This window comes from Rhinolophus hipposideros, assembly GCF_964194185.1.
Source record: "Rhinolophus hipposideros genome assembly, chromosome: 21".
NCBI lineage: Eukaryota > Metazoa > Chordata > Mammalia > Chiroptera > Rhinolophidae > Rhinolophus > Rhinolophus hipposideros.
This window is the reverse complement of record NC_138067.1, coordinates 7,135,232-7,156,140: the sequence shown is the minus strand read 5'-3', so window position 1 is coordinate 7,156,140 and position 20,909 is coordinate 7,135,232. Positions and strand designations below refer to the sequence as shown.

General features: G+C 36.8%; 1 protein-coding gene across 5 annotated transcripts in view; it reads right to left on the bottom strand.

Annotated features, from left to right (window-relative positions):
* Positions 1-20,909, bottom strand: part of CHD9 (chromodomain helicase DNA binding protein 9) — a 150,157-nt gene that overhangs the window by 16,209 nt on the left and 113,039 nt on the right. For all 5 annotated transcript variants that reach the window (XM_081031658.1, XM_081031659.1, XM_081031660.1 and 2 more), the window contains 10 exons: positions 17,945-18,104; positions 17,423-17,512; positions 11,992-12,095; positions 11,365-11,482; positions 10,721-10,778; positions 8,261-8,303; positions 6,912-7,131; positions 4,090-4,292; positions 1,220-2,128; positions 111-274 (listed from right to left, as the gene is read on the bottom strand). In XM_081031658.1, coding sequence (XP_080887784.1) covers positions 111-274; positions 1,220-2,128; positions 4,090-4,292; positions 6,912-7,131; positions 8,261-8,303; positions 10,721-10,778; positions 11,365-11,482; positions 11,992-12,095; positions 17,423-17,512; positions 17,945-18,104 — 2,069 coding nt within the window. The remainder of the gene's footprint in view (positions 1-110; positions 275-1,219; positions 2,129-4,089; positions 4,293-6,911; positions 7,132-8,260; positions 8,304-10,720; positions 10,779-11,364; positions 11,483-11,991; positions 12,096-17,422; positions 17,513-17,944; positions 18,105-20,909) is intronic.

Below are 20,909 nucleotides of genomic sequence, written 5' to 3'. Positions count from 1 at the left end.
TACATTTTATAGTGACCTATTTTTCTACATAATAAAAATATTTACCATTAAAGCAATATAAAAAATGTTCACAAAAAATGACCTATTCCAGCAAGAAATTCTTCTTTTACCTTTGGCCAATAGGAAGCTGCCAGCATGTATCCGCCTTGCAGGAAGTAAGTGGCCTCCGGCGTCCCGTTGTTCATCTGGAAACTGTCCTGAGTCTCGTCCTGAGTGGTACTCAGTGATGCGACGCTTTCTTCGTCATAGGCATTCATGTGAGGGGTACCTTCTGCTACGAACAATTATAACTGTTTAAAAAAGACTGCATAAAACAATTTTACACATACTTCTCAAATCTTATGTAATTATTCAGATATATTTGAAAATGAAAAAAAAGTAAAACAAGTGGTAACAAAATGAAAAAATTCACCTAAAATAAAACACTCATTATTTTTTAAAATTAGCACAAAAGCAAAAGAAGTGGCACTAAGGAGTTGGTGGACAAAGGGTTGACAAAACATCCTTTTCTGCATAAAAATCTGACCCTAAGTTAACTCTCTAGGTCTGTTTCCCTGACAAAGAGAAACTGCTGATTAATGGACTGGGAGGGTCACAAATACCTGGTGGGGATAAGAGAACTGTCTCAGTACAGGACTTTTACAGTGGGGCATGTCCCCGTGGCACCCCTGAATGCTATGTCATTCTGATGGAGTCATTCCGGGAGTCTCAGGCTCGTGTGGGGGCTCTTTAAGCTGAGCGGACACTGCACCCACTAGACGTTAACTCACTCACATGTACGTGAACGGGCTGCTCGAGGGCCCTGCAGAAGAGGACAGCCTAACACTAGGCTACTGACCAGCAGGGCCTACCATGCTCTTACAGGCCTGACTGCTTCAGCTAAGAATCCTGGAGGCTGTAATAAAATAGGATCTTCATCTGCTCACTCATCAACTTTTCCCAGGAAAAATCGAATACTAAATGTAAGGCAATGACCAAGAAATAAAATGGTTGTGAAAAAACGCTAATTCCTGTTTGACTAACCTAGGTTCCAGTGCCTTGACTACGGGACAGGAAGTGTGTGCCAGGAATTCTAGTTTCCTTTTCCACAGCGCTTCTCTAAGGCAACGTGCACACATAAAATTTAAGCTAACAATTTTAAACATGGTTGAGTTCTCTGAATCAATTCTCTTCACTAGATATGTCGTCTCCAAATAGCAGAAGCACTTTATGCACATACCTCGCTTTTGGACTTCCCCTTCTTCACTGTCACTTTCTTCTGATGAAGAGGAGGAGGACGAGGAGGAGGAGGAGGATGAGGATGAGGAGGAAGACGATGCGGAAGAACAGGAGGACGATGAAGAAGAACTAGAGCCTGATCGAGAGTGGGAACAAGAGGAGGATGAAGACGAGGAAGACGAGGACCTGGAAGAACAGGACGACCGTGCAGAATCAGAGTCCGAATCCGAACTTGATTCTGATCCTCTTTTGCGGACTCGCTGTTTCTTAGAAGCTGGGTTTGGAGTTAAGGGTTCTGTTCTGGCTGCAACCATGCGTCTGTCTGCTTCACCCTTTCCACCAGGTTTCGGGTCTCCAGGAGCCTGCGGTAAAACACCATTCTTTGGACTTACAGGCTCAGATTTGATTAGTGTCCTGGTTTCCTCAGAAGACATAGATTCTTCTTCAGAAGACTGAGGCTCCTCTTTAAGGTTTTCACTTTTAACTTTCATCTCCTCTAGAACAATCCCTTTAGCTTCTAGGAGCTTAGGAAGAGAGGTAAGAGGAGAAGCAGACAGCGCTACTTGATATTGCTGTAAAAGTGGGGTAGAAGTTCTGGAATGAGCCACCTTACTTTGACTGTAGTTCCTTTGAGCTGCCATAAAGGAGAGTTCTGGATCACGAAGAATGTGATAGTCTGTTCGGCTCACCCCGTGTTTAGCAGCTCCAATAAGCAAGTCCCTATCATGAGGGCCACATTCCCACCAGACTGGTAAGTCTGGATTTGGATGGCAAAGCTTCAATCGCTCAAACAATTGTGGATGTCGGAGGGCCTGTTCCCTTACTTTCCTTAGAAGTTCAATGCGATATAAAGTCCTAGAAGCACGTTCTTCTGTGATTGGCTGAATAAAAATATTTGGATCCACGAACTCTACATTAAAACAGAACAAAAATATTAAGCTCAAAAATGCTTCATTATAGCTTTAAAACAAATAACACAACTTCCAAAATGTAATTGTATTCTATATCATTGTATAATTTCCAGAATTTATTTTTAATATTCTTAAAAGGGGAAATTGAATTTTTAAAAAGAAGTACTAAATATCATATACCATACATAATATTTGATCTATAGAAAGTAAGTAAAACATTAAGACTGTTTTGGAAGTGTATTAATAAAACTAGGAATTTACTTTAAAGAAATTCCCTATGAACTAGGTTTTACTATTCTGTGTCTTAATCAAAGAGAAAAACACTCAAACTCACTTTTGTAAATATAAATTAAAACTGTTAATACTCCATAAACAAACATAAGTCCACATATCCCTAAGTGAAACCAAAGACTTCCTTAAAATCTGCAGGAAACACAGGGACGTTTTTCAAACACTGTATGAGATAGTTCAGTTTTAACATGCGACCTTCTTTCTGAGGAGGTCATAGCTTTGTGAGCAGAGATACAGATGGAGGGATATATGGAAACTCCCTGGTTTTTACAACTTTTCTGAAAACCTAAAAGTAGTTCAAAACAAAAAGTGAAAAAATAAAAAATAAATCAAGGACCAGTCAAAACTCAACATGTAACAGGAAACACGAGTGGGAGTGTCTCTGCTACTTCTAAGATTTAAGAAGGTGTACACATTCCATTAGTAAATAACTGTGATTCAGACATAAAAGTATTTTTTTTCTTTCAATTTATGCTATGTTTTCAAACAATCACTAGCTTGTTAGGACACAGACACTGATTACGTTGTTTGGACCTACCTAGTTCTTTATTAAGAACTTACGTCCTCGGGTGCCGTGAAAACTGACTGAGATATTAAGGGCGCTGTGAACTGAAGAAGTTTGGGAAAGTGATCTAAGTAAAACATCTCACGTTTCTAACAAAGAAAAGCTACCTTGTCAATCATCACTTAGTAATTAACCCTTTTCCCTTCTCTTTTATACTAGGATTAAAAAGTGATGAATTTATTCACTTAAATTTATATTGCTAATAGGAATTAAAAATTAAGAAATGAGAGCCTCTTGGCAACTATAAATACAAGATAGTACTCTGCTATATCCCTCTTTTTAAACCCATTTACGATATTACAGTGAACCTTACAGTACACTAAAATCTACTCTGAATCATGTAGTATTTAGGTAATCAATCGATTGGCTACTCTATTCAGTAGACTGACAACAAATCTGTTAGGAAATAAAATTAAAACAAACAAACCCACATAGGATTTAGATCTTTTTATGAGCCACTTATATTTTTACTATGAAACAGGAATCGGAAGCTGCTGGGTTTAGCAGCCAGAAACCATATTGAACAAAGAAGGAAGACAGTTGATTGTAACACAGCACTACTTAGAGGAACTGCTGACAGGATAAGCTATTTCTCTGGACCTCGAAAACCATGAAATTTACCTCAGAACAATTCCTTAGCTGAGCATTAGCACCTCTGATTAGTTGTCATTTTTTTTTGAAGGCCCTGAGTGATTTTTTCCTACTAAACCTTTTTACGTGTTTTCAGTGGAGGCCTCATTTCCTGCAAAATTATTCGTGTAAAATGAGCCCTCTAGCACAGTTCCTGTAAGATAGACTAAAAATGTAGGTTAATGCTGTTTACCAAAAGCTACCCTTTATCTTCCACCTCCCTCAATCATAAATGTAATACTGAATAAAAACACTGGCTATTTTCTCAAAATTCAACGTGGACCTTTATTTTCTTTAGATCTAATTTTAATAGGGTTAAGGAATAAGGGATCTTTAAGCATAGTTTATTTATAACAATGAAAAACTGCTGACATACTGAACTGGACAGTATTGAAATGAGAGTTGAAAATTTCTAAATTTTAGTGATTTTGCTTCTTTCACCTAAACAAGGAAAATAAGAAATTTTATACATACCTTCTTTGGAAGGAAGACGGCAAACCCTCCGACACATAGACATAAACGCATACAAATATTTCTCCAAGCTATCATCAGTTTTCTTATGGAGCCTAGCCATAGCTCTAAATTTTGTCCAATCAAACTGGCCTCTGTCAGGATCAAATACCACTCCAAACGTAGATACAACTCTGTAAAAGTCAGCTTCTTCTCTTCTTGTCCATCTAATTTTGAATCAGATTAAAGAAAAGGACCTCATTGGTTACTGAAATATTGATTAATGCTCAATATAATAACTATAATAAATAATAAATAAATAAATAAATAAATAAATTTGAAGCGTTTCAAGTACTTTCAAGGATTAAATCCAGGGTTATTGCCTTATAAATACGTTTTAAAATACTATTAGACTCATCCGTCCAACCATTCTTCTTTTCCTTCAGACAATAATAGTTTTCTGCACATTTACTATGTGAGAAAATATGCATAGGGTACCCGATTGTATAAGACATGAAGACCCTCCTTTCAGGAAAAAAGATAAAACAACTCAAACATATTTATAGTATAAGGCAGTATTTTATAGTTTTATGCATTATAAAACTCAGAATTTTAGGAAAGCACAGAAGATGAAAGGATCAGTTTAGATTTAAGTGATCAAGAAACGCATCACAAAGTGGCATTTAAGATGGAATGAGGCTAAGATTATGGAGGGATGTTAGGAAGAGGGCTCAGAATAAGCAAAATAGTAAGTAATCTACATTTTTGCAGGATGACCAGTATTCCAGATTGATAAGGAGCTGGATCATATTGGGGACAGTGGGAGATAGGGTTGGGGATCAGATTAGGAAACATTCTAAATGCCTGGTTAAAAATCATCTCTATTCAATTCAAAACTCCTAAAGACACTTCAAGAGAGTAATATTTAACTCACACACCATAAATCTCCAAGCACAGCCTATTTATAGAAGCTTTTCCCTGCTTAACCCACAGGGTTGTTGTGTAGATTAGAAAAAGCATATGAGAAAGAACTTTGAAAAACATTAACTTGTGATTTTTATCAGTGATACATTAAGATTAACGTAATGACGATTTAAAAATAGGCAGTTGAGGATACTAATCAAGTCACACGAACTTTGCACCTGGGTATTAAAAATAGGAATGGAAAAGAAAGAATGAACTGAAATCCAACTATGCAGGTCACAAAATTAAAATGTCAGTGTCTACCTTCAAAGAATTTATAATTGAGATAAGAACACAAGACACAGAAAGGAAAAGATAAGTGTCATTAGAATATCTTATATTATTGAGACAAAAGAGTAGTTTATATAGATAAGCGCTGAGTGCAGAAAACAAAATACTGTGAGCTAGACTGGTTGAGAAAAAAATTAGTAAAGGTTTAGACGTGTGCTGAGCCTGAAGTATGGACTAAAGTAGGAAGAAGGATATTATTCCATGTGATAGGAACAACATAAACTTAGAATATTGAGTCAAGAATAAGTAATACATTAAGGCTGAAGGCATAGTAATGGATAAAATTAAAAATGCATGCTGGAGCCTAAATTGAAGAGACTCTTGAATTATGGCGTAAGAACTGAGACTTTATATCTATACTAAATAAGGAGCCACTGAATATCACGATAAATGAGTATTTTAGGAAGATCCTACAGTTGAGAGAAAATGTATGTGGCAGAGTAAAGATGGCCACAAACTCTTTGCCCCTCTTCCTACTAAGAGGCTCTATCTATTTTGCTTTCCCCTAGATTCTGGTTGACCCTGTGACTTTTTTTGACCAACAGTAGGTGGCAGAAGTGACACTTTGTAACAGCTGAGGTGGGGACTTAAGAAATCTGCAGTTTTGGTCTTTGCCACTAGGAATGCTCCCTCTTAAAATCTGAGCTCCCAGCTGGCAGCCAGCACCAACTGCCAGCCAAGTGAGTGAGGCCACTTCGGACCTTCCAGCGAACACAATCAGAGGCAGAGCTACTTGGTCAAGCCACTTCATTGTGAGAAATAAAAAACTGATGTTAAGTCACCATGTTTTGATACAGGTTGTTATGCAATGACAGATAACGGAAAGTTACCTGTTTCAGTGTACCCTGTTTATAGAGGTAGCAGAATTTGAACATTATGTCTAGGATAACTAAAATCGTTTAAGTATCAGACTAAGTAAATTCCAATACAATGAATGTGCTCTAAATGAAACAGAAGAACAATGGTTCATCTTCCAGAGAACATTCAAGGATCCAGGTTTAACAAGGAGGCCAGGTTATTGCAAACCATTCCTATTCTTTTCCATGTACTCTGTTAAAAAAGTCAAAGCTTCTGAGATAAGAGTAGCTTCCCTGTTTCCTTAACATGGTCTCTTGTAAAGCGTTCTATTTGTTCTCCTCTGACATAGTCGTTCCAAGCATTCATACTGTATCTAAAGCATGGATGGACTTGTCTTTCATACATTCTGATATTTCATAAAAGTCACAATGCAAAATAATATAAAATGGAATTTTTCATGTAATTTATGTTTCATTAATAATTTAATTCTTGAGTTTGCTCTGTACCTTCATTTCTTTCATACTTTACTGTTCATAAACATGACAAAAGGATTAAAATATGAAGTATAGCTAGTACCTATAAAATGCAATAATTTTTATTAGTTTTACCATATTTGTGTATATACAAGTATGTGTGCAAGTATGGATTTATGCACATGTGCATAAAGCATTTTATTTTGAACTTCTCCACCTATGTGTGTTTTTCACAAACTCATGAATCACACCCTAACGGCCTTCAGAATGAACCACTATACTTAGATACTATATACTGAAAATATAGTGCTATTGTCTTACCTCTGCTGTCTTTCTATCTTGGCTGCCATTTTAGGATTAAGAGTGGCTTCTTCATAAAGAGGCTGCATTACAGTGGCAGGCACTGAGAAAGTAGGTTGTATCTGCTGGACTTGTCTATTTTTATTGGTACGCTGATATGCAGTGATGAGACGCCTCAAACGTGTGGTTAAAGCTGACTGAGTTGGCCAATAAACTTTATCACCCTCCAACAGCTGACCATCTATATTTAAAGACAATTGTGTCAATTGAAAAAAAAACTAGAAACAAGATTAAAAACAAAACTAAACATACTGTAATGAACCTTACAAAAGCAGCAAAATTTCCCTAGTTTCAAACAATTTTTTCCTTCAATCTGATTATGAAAAAACAAAACCAAACTAATCTCGCATCATAAAAAAGTTTTAAGTATAGCTCTACCGTAAAAACATTACAACAAACTTTAAGGGCAACTCAAAGTAAGTAGGTCACACTGGAATAAAGAACCACGATGTTATCTATTTAAAGAGAACTTTACATGCACAGAAAATACAACACTTGCATTTCCAGGTCTAATATGTTGTAGTGGCTGACGAATACTCAGTGCTTTAACTTATGGAAGTTAAAAGTCAAACTGGAATCTATGAGAAATTGAATACTGTAAACTCTTCTAACTAATATGTTCTGTATTAAATTTATCTCAATTTAATCAGAATCAAAATATTGAAAAAGTCATTAGAGAAGAACATTTATAAAAATTCAATATGACAATGCTGTAATTTTTAAACTTCTATATACCCAATATAGTGTAGGATCTAGCTCTCTGTTTCCAGGGTGGAATATTATACTTACATACACCACAATCAAGGGGTAATCATTCATGCTAAGCAAAACCTATTCTTTCGTTCTTAGTTGAACTGCGGAAGAGTGAGGCACGATTCCCCCTGGTTCCCAGGAGGGAATGAGTATACTCTAGTGACTGTAGTTTCCTATCTTGGTATCAGAAAAAAGTAGAACACCCTGTACAGAAAAGGTTTGCAGAAACTGAGTGATAAAGAATGGTTCCTAATATGATAGGGAACTAATAAGTTGAATGGATTAATTCTGTAATGATGAAATCTCATGTACAATTTTAATAATCATGCCATAATATCATCAATTCTTCTATAAAAGCTTACTGTGTCACTGCTAAACAACTAAAAATACTGTTAAATTCCCAATCAACTAGTATGTCCCATGATAATTACAACTGTCTTGAACAAAATTTCATATACATTTGAAGCACTATAAAAATGTATTAGCTTTCTGACCTCATGGTATCATGAGAATGTTAATTTACAATAATACTAAGTAAAGAAAGGAATGCATTTTACCTCCATCTGCTATAACAAGATCTCCTGGTGAGGAAACATCATCCTTTTAAAAAAAAATAGAAATTTGTCACAGGGTACTTGGATCAAAATAAGGGAATCAAACTTTTTTGTAATACAGAAATTTTAATGATTAATTTAGCAAAAATAAAAATAATCATTTCTTGTTCTAAGTTCTCACCCTTTTATACTTTTCTATTGTGTTTGACCAGTCATTACTAAAATTATTTCCTATTTTAAGAGTACTTTTAGGCCAGTTTCTTTTCCTCCACTCTTCCTCTAACTGTAAAATATGCCTCAGGTTTTACTTAAAACTGTGTGGTTTTTTTTGGTGCTGTCGTTCTCTATACCAACTCTCACGATCTATTCATTCTCATATTTCATTATTAGACAAACTTGAAATCTTTCCCAGCCTTGAGCAGTTTTGCTTCTGCTGTATAATTACATTTTATCTGTCAATAGAGCACCTTCAATTAGATATCCCAACATTCAACGTATCCATAACTTTGGTGATTTTGTTCCAGTGTATATTGTTGCTTTAGAAAAGCCTAAAGTTAGAATCATCATCCCTTTGTAGGTGGGTCCTTTGTTTCTCTGGTTGTTTTTAACATCTTCTCTTTTTGGTGAACGTGCAGTTTCACCAGGATATTTCTTAGAGTGGATTTAGTTTTGTTTGTCCTGCCAAGAGTCACATTGTTTCTTGAATCTGAAGATTCATGTCTTTCATCAAGTTCAGAAAAACTCTCAGTTGATCTCTCTTAAAATAGGGCTTCTCCCTTATGCTCTCTAGTATCTCCTTCTGGAATCCCTATCATACATATGCCAGACAAATTCATGCTATTCTCTTTGTCTCTAAAATTTGTTTATATATTCCTTTGTGCTGGTTATTGATTTATTGCCTCTCAGCTATAAATTTACTGTCTCTCATGTTTCTTGCTAGCCATAAGAAAATAGATCTGGGCTCTTTAAATATATTTTCTTAGCCAGCCAACATGATGCTAAGTTTTGTCAGTAGTGGGAGCTTGAGACGCTGTAGGAGGAAAGGGGGTTCACTTCCTAACTCTGGGGAGCTCCTTCATTGCTAGCTCCCCAGCACATACAGCTTCCCCAGTGCCAGCTCCTGGAGTTCAGGTAGCTTCTTTAGCACCTGCTGGCCAGCAGCTTTCCCTACAACCGTCCCCCCCACCAGTAGTTTTGCAGTGGAGTAACTCCAGTGAGACGTTTCCCCAGGAAAAGCTTCCTTGGCAACCCTAGAAGGTGGATTTACTCCAAGTTATAGGAGTATGCCAGCACAGCAACTTTTCTGCCATCCAGTGAGCTGTGTCCAGGCCCCTCCGTCCCCCAAAAGGCCAGATCTCGGGGACAGGGCTCTTTCCTGGGTGCTCTGTCAGCCCTAGGAGTAGAGGCCATTCCTTTATTCATTAGTTTAGTCAATAATCCTATACATTAAACTTTTCTTGTTCAAATTACAAGTGGTTTCTCTCTCCAGATTGGCCCAAAGTGATTCATCATGCTCACTATGAATTATTTTCTCATATCTACTTTCTAAATCACTTCTTTCTCACGAACTGTGTCTAACCTCCTTCTCTAGTCAAATGTTTAACCTATTTGTTGAGTTTTAAATATCAACGACTGTGTTTTCCACTTCCAAAGTTATATAATTCTTTTTCATATGTCCATAGTCTTTTAAAATCGTATCTTATCTTTCTTTTCTTCCTGGTTCTTTCTTTAATGTCTTTAATCACTTAAAAATTTACTTCTTTTCTATTTCAATAGATCAATCACCAGACGTTCTTACAGGTCTAGTCTTGTTCTCTGTTGTTTTGGCTAACAATCACTCATGGCAATTTGTTCCTCATATAATTTGAATTTTTGGATGTTAACCTCATTTAGGGAAGGCGTTATCTTCAGTACTCAACCCCTTTTAATATACGTTTTTTGCCTGAGTGTTCCTGGACCATGCAGAGGAAGAAGAATCAAGCCATAAACTCATGAGAAGGCAGGCCTATGACTGAATTCTCAGGGGTGACAATTTTTCCCCTACTGAGAGTCCATGCTAACACAAATTTCCTTGTAGTTTCCTTATGCTGTTTGTTAGAATGGTCTGCCTTTGAGGGTTCTGACTTTGCACAGGATTGCAGTTCTTACTGACACACACCAGCCTAACCCTCATCTCTTACTCTGCTTTGGGATTCTGCCCCTGGACACTGTGTTTCTTAGTTCCTGAGTAGAGCATGTGTGCAAGTCCTACATTATCCACATGTCTGAACCAGCCTCCAACTTGTCTAGAAAAGGAAATCAGGTAAATTCAAAATAATTATTTGTGATCACTAACTTAGTTAATCTTCTAAGGAAAGAATTATGTATAATGAAAACATATGAATGAAAAACACACAAAAGAAAAAGCAAAGACACCATAGCATAACTAAAATCAAAGATTTGAAAATATGAATCAGAGCATACCTCTATATCATCTTTAAAGAGAGCCGGGGCAGGTTTGTATTCTGGGTCTTCCACATCCCTGTTAAAATACCAACAAACGCTATGATAACTATAGTAGACTTAAAATTTCTCTCGACAAGACAAACAAATAAGAGTTTTGCTGGAAGGACTTTTTACTGTTAATGTCACCCTCAATTCTCTGTTCTCTACTCAGAGGAACCCAAGCCATAGCATAAAGGCTGTTAAATGGCCAAGTCAGAAGAAAGCTAGTTTTAATTTACACACAAGTTCACATTTAAATGTGGGATTGTTAACCTTAATACAGCGTCTTACTTTCCTCTTTTGGTAAGAAAAGAAATATAATTAAGGCCTTAGAACTTGTATAATAAAGATCACATTTCTCTTTAATTGTGATATTCTAGCTTTATTCTCCCTTCTTATGCCCCTTGAATTTTATGGCCTTAATGGCCATGAACATTAATGGAAAAAAGAACTCATCAAACAAATGGGTGTGGGGCAGATCCAGTCTCTTCCCTGATCATTAGCTTCTTTCGATGGTGAACTCCAATTGTCTTACTACTACATTATCTAAGATAAACCCAGTGACACAGAATACGCTGATGCTGATAAGACGTAAGGAGAAAGCATGACTGAGATGCACGTACCCATCCATATAATCATTCGCCCTCTGTTCTGCAGCAACTGCTTTCTCATCAGGTTTTCCCACTCTTTCCAAGAAGCATAATGCTGGGTCTGCTCGGATAGTGTTATATTTCTCATAACCTAGAGGGATCACCAGACATGAAGTAAAAAAGACAAAAAGAAAGTTATATAGGTACAATCACCTCTCATATTTATGGTGGATGATGATCCTAAAGAAACCATGTACTAATATCACAGGTTAAGCATGTTTTCTAGACATTATCACAAATATTACATGATCTGGTAATATGTATATTTGAAAATTCAGATTAAATTTTATCAGTTAAAATGAACAAAAAGGAAAAACTCATCACAGATACATTATACACTTCACATAAGAACTCTTCCTCAGAGGGGAAGTTATGGGAGACTTATTTATTTCCAGGCGGGACAGGTCACATATGCCACTCTTTTCATGAGGAAATGCAGTCACTGACAGACAGTATGGGAGTGCATGCTTTATATAATATATGTAATAACGTGGCTGTTACTGGAATAAAGCTTTAAGTGGAAATGAACAAACAGAATGAGAAGTACATCAATTATAACGTACATAGAAAAAGATTGTGCATACCTGACTTTTCACTTACCATGCTTAAAAACTCCAATGAGGAGTGACTTATCGGCATCAAAATCCCACCACTCAGCAGGCACTTCTGAGTGGTCTGGTTCTGGGACCCAAACATCAATGTCACTTAGGAAAACCAAAACAAATGACCACGAATTAAAATCATAAAATTGAACAATATCAAGAAAGTCACTATAAAATGAATATTCGTAAGTTCAACAGAAGAAATAAGTTTCAACAAGGTTTACTTTACTGTTAAATAATGATATTCTTTTCACTGATTTCCCTTAGATACAGATAAAGGGCTCCACTGGAAAGTAGAGTCTTATGTCAGCAAACAACATTACAAAAATCACCTGGTATAAATATTTCATTTTGCATACGAGGGGATGAAGGCTCTAAAAGGGCAAATAAATTCATTTAGGCTACAAAACACATTATGTCTCTGCTAGACTGCTATTGCTAGGAAAATCCCCTGAAAAATTAAGAATTGCTTACTAGTGAAGGAAAATGGCAAGGTTTTGATTCATAATTTGATCAAAACACTCAAATAGCTATTTCATATTGTATATAAATAATACCATATCACAAAATGACAATATAATGAAGTATTAAAAAGTATAATACATTCATGATGCTTTGGTAATTTGGCTATTTTCATGAGTATAAAATAACGATGGCACTTACAATTTTGCAAAGATAATTTCCTTTTACAATGCTTATCACTTGGAATTATTTCCCCAGAAACCTCTGCAAGTAACATGCACAACACCTCTAAAAAGAAAAAGACACCACGAACGGAAGTACCGAAATGTTCACTTCTTTACCATGGCAATTCAAGCCATTATCTCCTTTAGCTTAGCACAAAGCAAATGTCTGACAATGACTAGTAAATGTATCATTAATTGATATATACACCATTCTTATATTTTTTCAACAGTCAAAGAAGAGGTAGGGATCAGATAGGGTAAATTCCCTATTTGATATTCATGAATTATTAATTTTCAAAGACTCAGAGATGTAATAAAACATAACACAAATTATATTAAGTAGAATTTTATCTCTTTGTCTTGGCACCATAATTTCATAAATTAATAAAGGCCTATAGATACAAAGAAATGGGGAGTTTCCTATTTAAATTGTGTGGCAAAAGTTCATGAGTTTGGTTGTCTTCGGAAATTCAAATATCATATAGAAATAATCTCATAAATGCTCAATATGTTCCTGGGTTAGTCCACAGGAACCCAATATTTTACATTAATATAGTTGAAATAAGGGCATTTACAATGAAAGAGAAAGACTTACAAGTTTAAAAAGTAACTAAGACAAAATAAATGGGTAAGAAATTATTTTTATTTTTCTTGTTTTGCCAGCAGAAAAAGTTTTTAACCAACGAACACAGAGAAATGGATAGAGAACTTTCTCTAGATTCTTAAAGAAATCTTTCTGCACTTAAATAAGCATCTTGTTATATCTAATTTTTCTTAAAAATAGAAAGGTCACAATCAAAATACTTAATAGTTTGATGTAATAAAATAGAAATAAAGGAAGAATTATTTGCCTACGGCAAAAGATGAAAAAGAGATGAGGAAAAACACAAAGAAGATATTTATTTTTTATTGTTTCCTTACCAGGGCTAACCAAAGCATAACTACAAAAAGGTAAAGGATAGAGGAAAGAACACTGGAGATAGGATCCCCAACACTGGAGATAGAATCCCCAACGGGAAACACAGTGTGGATCAGACAGTTCCTATCACCAACCATCAGGTGGCACTGTACCCCCAAAACAGAAAAGGCACTGAGAACATACCTAGCCTTCCAATGCAAGTACCACACGCATGTTAATTGTCCATTAACTGCTAGGCAATGGAACATATTAAGGTGCATGTGCTCCTGTTGACTTCTGTTTTTAAAGATTCAGTTCCCTGACGTCTCTTGCATAAAGCCGCCTTTCACTTCCGCAAGCTAGCTCATTCATCCAAAATGTATTTAAACAGCACTCCCTATGTGCCGTAACGGCAACAGTAAGACAAGAGCCCTGCCCTTGTGAAGAGGTCCTGCACTGCTATGTGACGAGTGCTATGACACTGGGTACGTGCCAACCCAGACCTGAGAGGTCAGGAAAGGCCGAGTTGGTTGGTGTCAGGTGGGCAGTAATAGGGGGAGAATGGAGGGAAGGGGGAAAGAGAATGTTCCAGCAAGAACGCAAAGGCCTGGCAATGATGGCATATTTGTGAAATGTGTGTCCGAAGTTCAGAAGAGTGATGTGGGCTGGAGATAGATTTAAAAGACATCAGTTTAGAAATAAAAACTGATGCCTCAGAGAAGATAACACCCAAGAACAGTAAGTGACAAGGAAGGCCAATTTGAAGACATTTCTAAGACAGGTAGAAGAGGTGGCTAGAAAGCAGCAAGAAGCAAGCTAAAAAGAAAATCTATAGGAGAATGGCATCACAGAAGCATTTTAAGACGACGTCAGTAAAGGTAAAGTAAGATAAGCAATGATGTATGCGTCAAATTTAGCCTCCAAAATGTGGGTGGAGAACTTAGAGTGGAAGGTGGAATGAGGGTGTAGGAGTGAATTGTGGTGGAATGCACAGTGAGGGGGAAAGGAGAAGGAGACAGCAAATACAGATACTTCTTAGAAGTTTGGGTGTGAAATCAAGGAAAGTAAGGAGACAGGGGGTCCACAAGTGACTGAGTGAGCAAGTGGGCGAGCAAGTAAGTGTTCTTTGAGGGAGATGTAAACGTTAAATGAGAAGGCCAAGAGGGGGAGCTTAATGAAAGATGGAAACATGGGGATAATTCAGAGAGAGCATACATGAGAAATCATCCATGGACTGGACCCAGGCAGGCCAAGGGTAAAGAGCAGTCAATTAGGCAACAATTATTTACTGGTGTTACTACTTCCTAGCTTCTAGGAGCTGAGAACACAACAATCAAGTAAGACAGACAGCATACTTAACTTTCAAGAAGCCTGAATTATAATGGGAGAAAGACCATAAAAAAATAAATATGATTTTCAACAGTAATAGGTATCATGAACGAGAATAAAATAGGGTTACGTAGTCCTGAGAGACTGGGGGGCTGCGTTAGCAAGGGTGGGCAGGGAAGGCCCATGTGAGGAGACAAAACATCAGCTGCGACGGGAAGAACTTGAAGAAGCAGTGCTGTGGAAGATCGAAGGAAAGGGTATTTGAAACAGGACAGAATGAGCTTGACATGACAGGCTGGAGGAACAGAAACACCAGTGTGGCTAGAGCACTGTGGGTTAAGTGACAGAGTGAAGGAAGAGGTCACAGAGGGACGCAGGGACTGTAGGCCACCAGGAGTCTGGATTTTATTTTAAGAGAAATGAAAGCATCTGGAAGGTTTGAACAAGAGTTGCCATGGCCGGACTTTTGCTTCAGAAAGAGCACTCTGGCTGCTGTGTGAAGGTCAGACTGTCGAAAGGCCAAGCAGAGGCAGAGCCCCAATCAGGAGACTGCTGCACAAGTCTAACCATGAGATAATGGTGGCTTGGATGGGGGATTAGCACAGGAGATGGCGAAAGTGCTCGGTTTGGCACATACCTTGTTGAGCTATCAGAGCTTCCTGTAGGGTCTGAGGAGTCCTAGGTCAAGTAGGACGGAGAAGGCTTGTATTTGAGAAGGTGGGAGGGAAAGGATTGAAAATAGAAGATTTGGGAGAGCGAGGGAAGGTGTCAGTTCGACTTTCAAGTGGACATGCTGGGAGTCAGCTAATAACTCAGAGCTTAGATCTCAGGCGACAGGTCTGAGAGGAGTATGTGAATCTGAGTTATCTGTTTACAGATCACATTTGATATGATGAGGCTACATGAGTTCACCTAAGGAGAAAAAATAGACAAGAAAGAGAGCTGAGGACAGAGCTTGGTCCGTCCATCATTTAGAGATCTGGTAGAAGCACAAGAGCTAGCAAAGGAAAAAGGACAACTAGGTGGAGATAGTAGCATGAATGTCCACAGAAGACAGCCCTTCAAAGGAGTAGAGAGCCAATCACATTGTAGGTCACTAGTGGCCTTGTTAACAACCATTTCAGTGGGATAGTGGGGTTAAAAGTTAGGTTGAACAGGTTGAAGAGAAAAATGCAAGGTGAAGAAGAGAGAGTAAACACATAGACAACTCTTCAGAGAAGTTTGGTGTGAAGGTGAGCAGAGCAATGGAGTGGTAAGGTGTAGGTTACAGGAATTATTTTCTTTTTTAAGTGAATGATATTAAGGCATGTATGCAGGCCAGAAGAATGACTCAGTAAGGGGGGTGGGGGGGAATGATGATTCAGAAAAGAGAAAAGATGGCTACACGAGTAAAATCCTTAACAGGTAAGAGTTCCAAGGCACACGGGTTGCCTTAGGAGTAGGGACGTTTCTACTGTATCCCGAGGGAAGGAACAGGTGGACACACCTGGGAGTAGAAGTAAAGGTAGCTATTGGGTGATTGTGGCTATTTTCACCATGAATTAACAGCCGTCATAAGGAGAGGATGGTGGTGATAGGGTCAGAGGAGAGAGGTGTGGACAGAGGAGAAAGGTGTGGACTGGTCCTCTGAAGAGTAGAAAAGTGAATTTACTGGTCACAGTGGTTAAAACATCTGTTTGTGATTAATATCATTCGGGATCAATGCTCATGAATTTGAAGTGAGTCACTTCAGCAGGGTTACCTGAATTTTCTCCAGCAATGTTCAACTACACAGGTGTAGGCCAGAAGTAAATGGATAGTTGGGTTTATCCTGAGTTGGAGTTGTGCCATGTGAGTAGAACAGATGGACAGGCAGGCAAAGGATGTTAGTTAATGATTAGAGTGTGGGACTACAAAACATACGTTGAGTAACAAGGAAAGCAGGGGCATGACAGTGGTGGTAGACAGTAAGTGGTAAGATGAAGGACATTGTGATGAAGTTACAGAGCTGAGTGAAAAAGTACCCAAGTTAAGTGAATTTGAAAAAAGGAAGTAATTGTGGAAATTTAAGAGGTAATGCTGTTATTGAGGATGGCAAACTTTAGTATATGACTGAGTGAGTATGTGGCTTTGGAGGGGAGAAAAAATGATGATTGTAGATAAAGGTCAAAGAACTGAGACGAAGGTGCGGGATGGGTCATCTGTGGACAAACTCAGTCACTATAAAGCCTCTTCCATTGTAATGAGTGGGAAGAAGAGAAGAATGGGCACAGAAAGGTTAAGTTTCAGATTTGCTGGTAAGAAGACACTACTACTGATGTCATTATTGTTATTATGTTATCATGTTCAGTGACAGAGCCAAAGATGAGACTAACAGAAAAAAGGCAACAAGTTGGTAAGGATTCATTCTCTAAGTTTGGTGGATTTTTCTTCTTGTGAATTTCACTAACTAATGAGCTACTTAATATACAGTTTCCTGGTCATATAATTTTTGCCTAATCACATTACTGAAAAATAAATACAAGTATTTCATTTACCTTGCATCAACTCCATCAAATACTTTCTGACACTCACTTCCGATGACTTCTTGCTTTAGATAATACAGCATTCTTACACGAAGCAAAACCCTAATAACGAGGGAAAAGAAATCAAAAGAAACAAAGATACTAATCATTAAAGAAAATCCATCCGTGGGGTTTAAATCAGTTAAGAATTTATATACAGAATTTTTATAATGAAATAACTTCTGATTAAATAAATCTTATTACTACCATATATATAAAATAGGTTTCTCCAAAATCTTCATAATCATCATTATTTAATATCCAAGTAAGATATAATGAGATCATTTGGAGGCCAGTTTTATTTCTTTCTCTGTTGATGAAAACAGTGACACAAGAGGTACCTTGATTTGCTGAAGGGATACCCTGTAAGATTAAGATTAGGATTGGTCCTAGACCACACTGTCTCTACACTCAAAATCAGCATGCTTTAAATTCTTAATAAATTCAATAAAGTAAACTTTTAACAAGTTGTGTTAAAAACACTCCACTACTTACTTATTACAGTGGTGTTTTATATGTTTTTTGTAGCCTTCATCTTGAAGTAGCTGCTCAGGATTATATTTTCGAAGCCATTCTGCTTTCTGGATATCAAATGAGCTTGTCTGGGTCTTTACTTTCTTCCCTTTTCGGCCCCTGGGTACAGGGGCTGATAGGCCTGTTAAAATGAGAAGGGCATGTCATATCAGGAACCATTTGTAGAAAAGATCTGCAATTTGAAACATTTTTTCAATCCAAGAAATTTCTGGAGATGTTCAGAGATCTATGAAGGCTCTACAGAGATCTTTAAAATATTAATGGTAACTATACTATGATCCAAACACAAGATATGGATTAACATAATGATTTTACAGTCATATTAACACAATTTCTCCCAATAATTCTTGTATCTCACTGATTACATATCACTGATTATATATCATTGAATGATTATGTATCATTCTGATTTTCTTTTTGTGTTCCAAATCATATTTTTTCCCAATGTGAAAACCAAATGATAAACCTTTCCATCTGCTTTACTTTTGCTTCCCTAGTTACAAAATAATAAGTTTTGGCTTCAACTTTCAAAACGGTTTTACTAATAACATGGATTAGATTTACCCATTATGGTTTCCTGTTTATTTCTTTGACATTTTGGTTGTCAATATTTCAAAAATACAATACAGAATTCCCACTCTTCATCTTAACATTTGGTCAGTTTTTTATTAAAGGAAGTAACATATAGTTGATGTCCAATTCACTCTTTCCCTCCCAGAGAAAATCACAACCTGAATATGTTTTTTCATTACATGAATGTTTATACTCGAATGTTGGAGAAATATTTAGTATTTAACTTTTATGATATATTATACATGTAATTCTGCAACTTATTTACTACTCTCGATATTGAGATTAATACTTGCTGATTAATGAGGCTCTACTTCATCCATTTCAATTGCTGTGTAAAATTCTATCGTATGACTATACCACCTCACATTAATCTTCCATGATACTTCAGTTGTTCCACTTACAATTCTTCACAATTATTAATCATGGAGTTTTTCACTCTGCCTTTCAATTCTTGCTTCATGTATCTTTTTCTTGTCGTATTCTACCAACTAGGATTTGCATTATAGTGGTAAAGAGAAGAATTATGTGCATTTGTCCTTTTATCCTTAAAATTTTGGCGGTTTTGGCCTTTATATTTTGAGGCTATTTTGTTTGGTGCATACAAATTCATAATTACATATTTTTTATGGATTGGTCTTTTTTATTATTAGGTAGTATCATTTTTTAAATCCCAATTAATGCCTGCTATTTTAAACTTTATTTTGTTCTGCATTAATATTGTTTTGTATTCCAGTCCTCTTCACCATTGTTGGTTTGAAAACTAAACAGTATACAAGTATGTATACTCAAATTTTTCCAATAAAACCTGTAGGTGTTCTATACTTTTAAACTTGTCCCTAACAAAATGTTCTCATATTTTTCATTTAATCCGACTTACTTTTTTGTTTCTGCTACAATTTATTGGAGGTCTGTTTGCTTTAAATGTTTCTATAGCACTTTATTCTTCTTTCAAAACCAAAATACATTTGAAATATTTTTGAAGATATTGATAGTTTTTTAAAAGTTGTCTTCTCCTTTTATAGTTTCCTTGTTTATAGTTTTTCTTGTTTCCTTCAAGTTCATTTTCAGGGTTTGTTCTTGGTCTCTGTCTCTCACGTTGGAGACTTTCCTCAGATATGATATCCTCGGTCATTTGCCCAGATTTCCGAATGACAAACCAAAGGGTGGACAGGTCATCTGAATGGGTGGAGCTAACTGACTGCACTCACTGAAGGGTAATCTTACTGGTTGTTTTCTGTCATGATCTTGAGGTTTTGGCCTGGTGAGATTCAGCACAGAAAATTCCTCAGTTTTCTTCTTTGAGTATGGTATTGTCCAGTATACGGACGTCATTTCATCCCCATTTAGTAGCTCTATACCCCAAATACCAATGCAACCCAGAGACCCTCTATTGTACCCTCCCCAGGGAATAAACTTTCAGTCGGTCTTCATCCTGGCTCCAAGGAGCTGAAGAGGGCAAGTAGGCATCTGAGCCCCTTAAACAGCTGTTAATCAAAGCCCGTGACCTTTAATTCCCCCTCCCTTTCGGAGGGTCCTGATGTCATAAACTCATGAAACATCTGGGTAGTATATGAAGCCCATCAGTGCGTTATTACCTTTTCCCATGATGACCTAAGATTCAGCTCTCTCTGGTTCACTAAGGTAGTTATCACTAATTCCAAAATTTTGTTACTATTTCTTCTCTCGTTAGCTCCACTTTTGAAGGTTTGTGCCTATTTATTTTTTAATTATGGAATTAATCATAAACAAATAGTTGGAATTACATGATGGATCACCATGTTCCATCATTCAACATCAATAATTATCAATCCATAGCCAATTTCGTTTCATCTCTATCCTATTTACTCCCAACCTCTCACATTTTTAGAAGTACATCTAACACATCAATCATTCTATCAATGAGTACCTGAGTATCTTTTTTCTTTATAAGAGATAAGGCCTCCTCTAAAAAAACAAAAAACAATACCATTATCAGCCCTAAGAAATACAATAATACTTCCTTAATAGTTGGTAGTCAAATTTAAAACTGTCTAATAAACATAATAAAAATTTTTCCCTGGGTTGTTTCAATCAAGATCCAAATAAGGCCTACACACTGCAACTGGTTGAAGACTCTTAAATCTCTTTTAGGTCATAGCAAGTGCTATGTTCAATCTCAGTGCTAGACGTGCTGCTCAACTTATGATGGGGTTATATCCTGATAAACACATTATAAGTTGAAAATATCTTAAGTCGAAAATACATTAATACACCTAACCTACCGAACATCACTGCTTAGCCTAGCCTACCTTAAACATTCTCAGAACACTTATATTAGGCTACAGTTGGGCAAAATCATCTCACACAATGAATA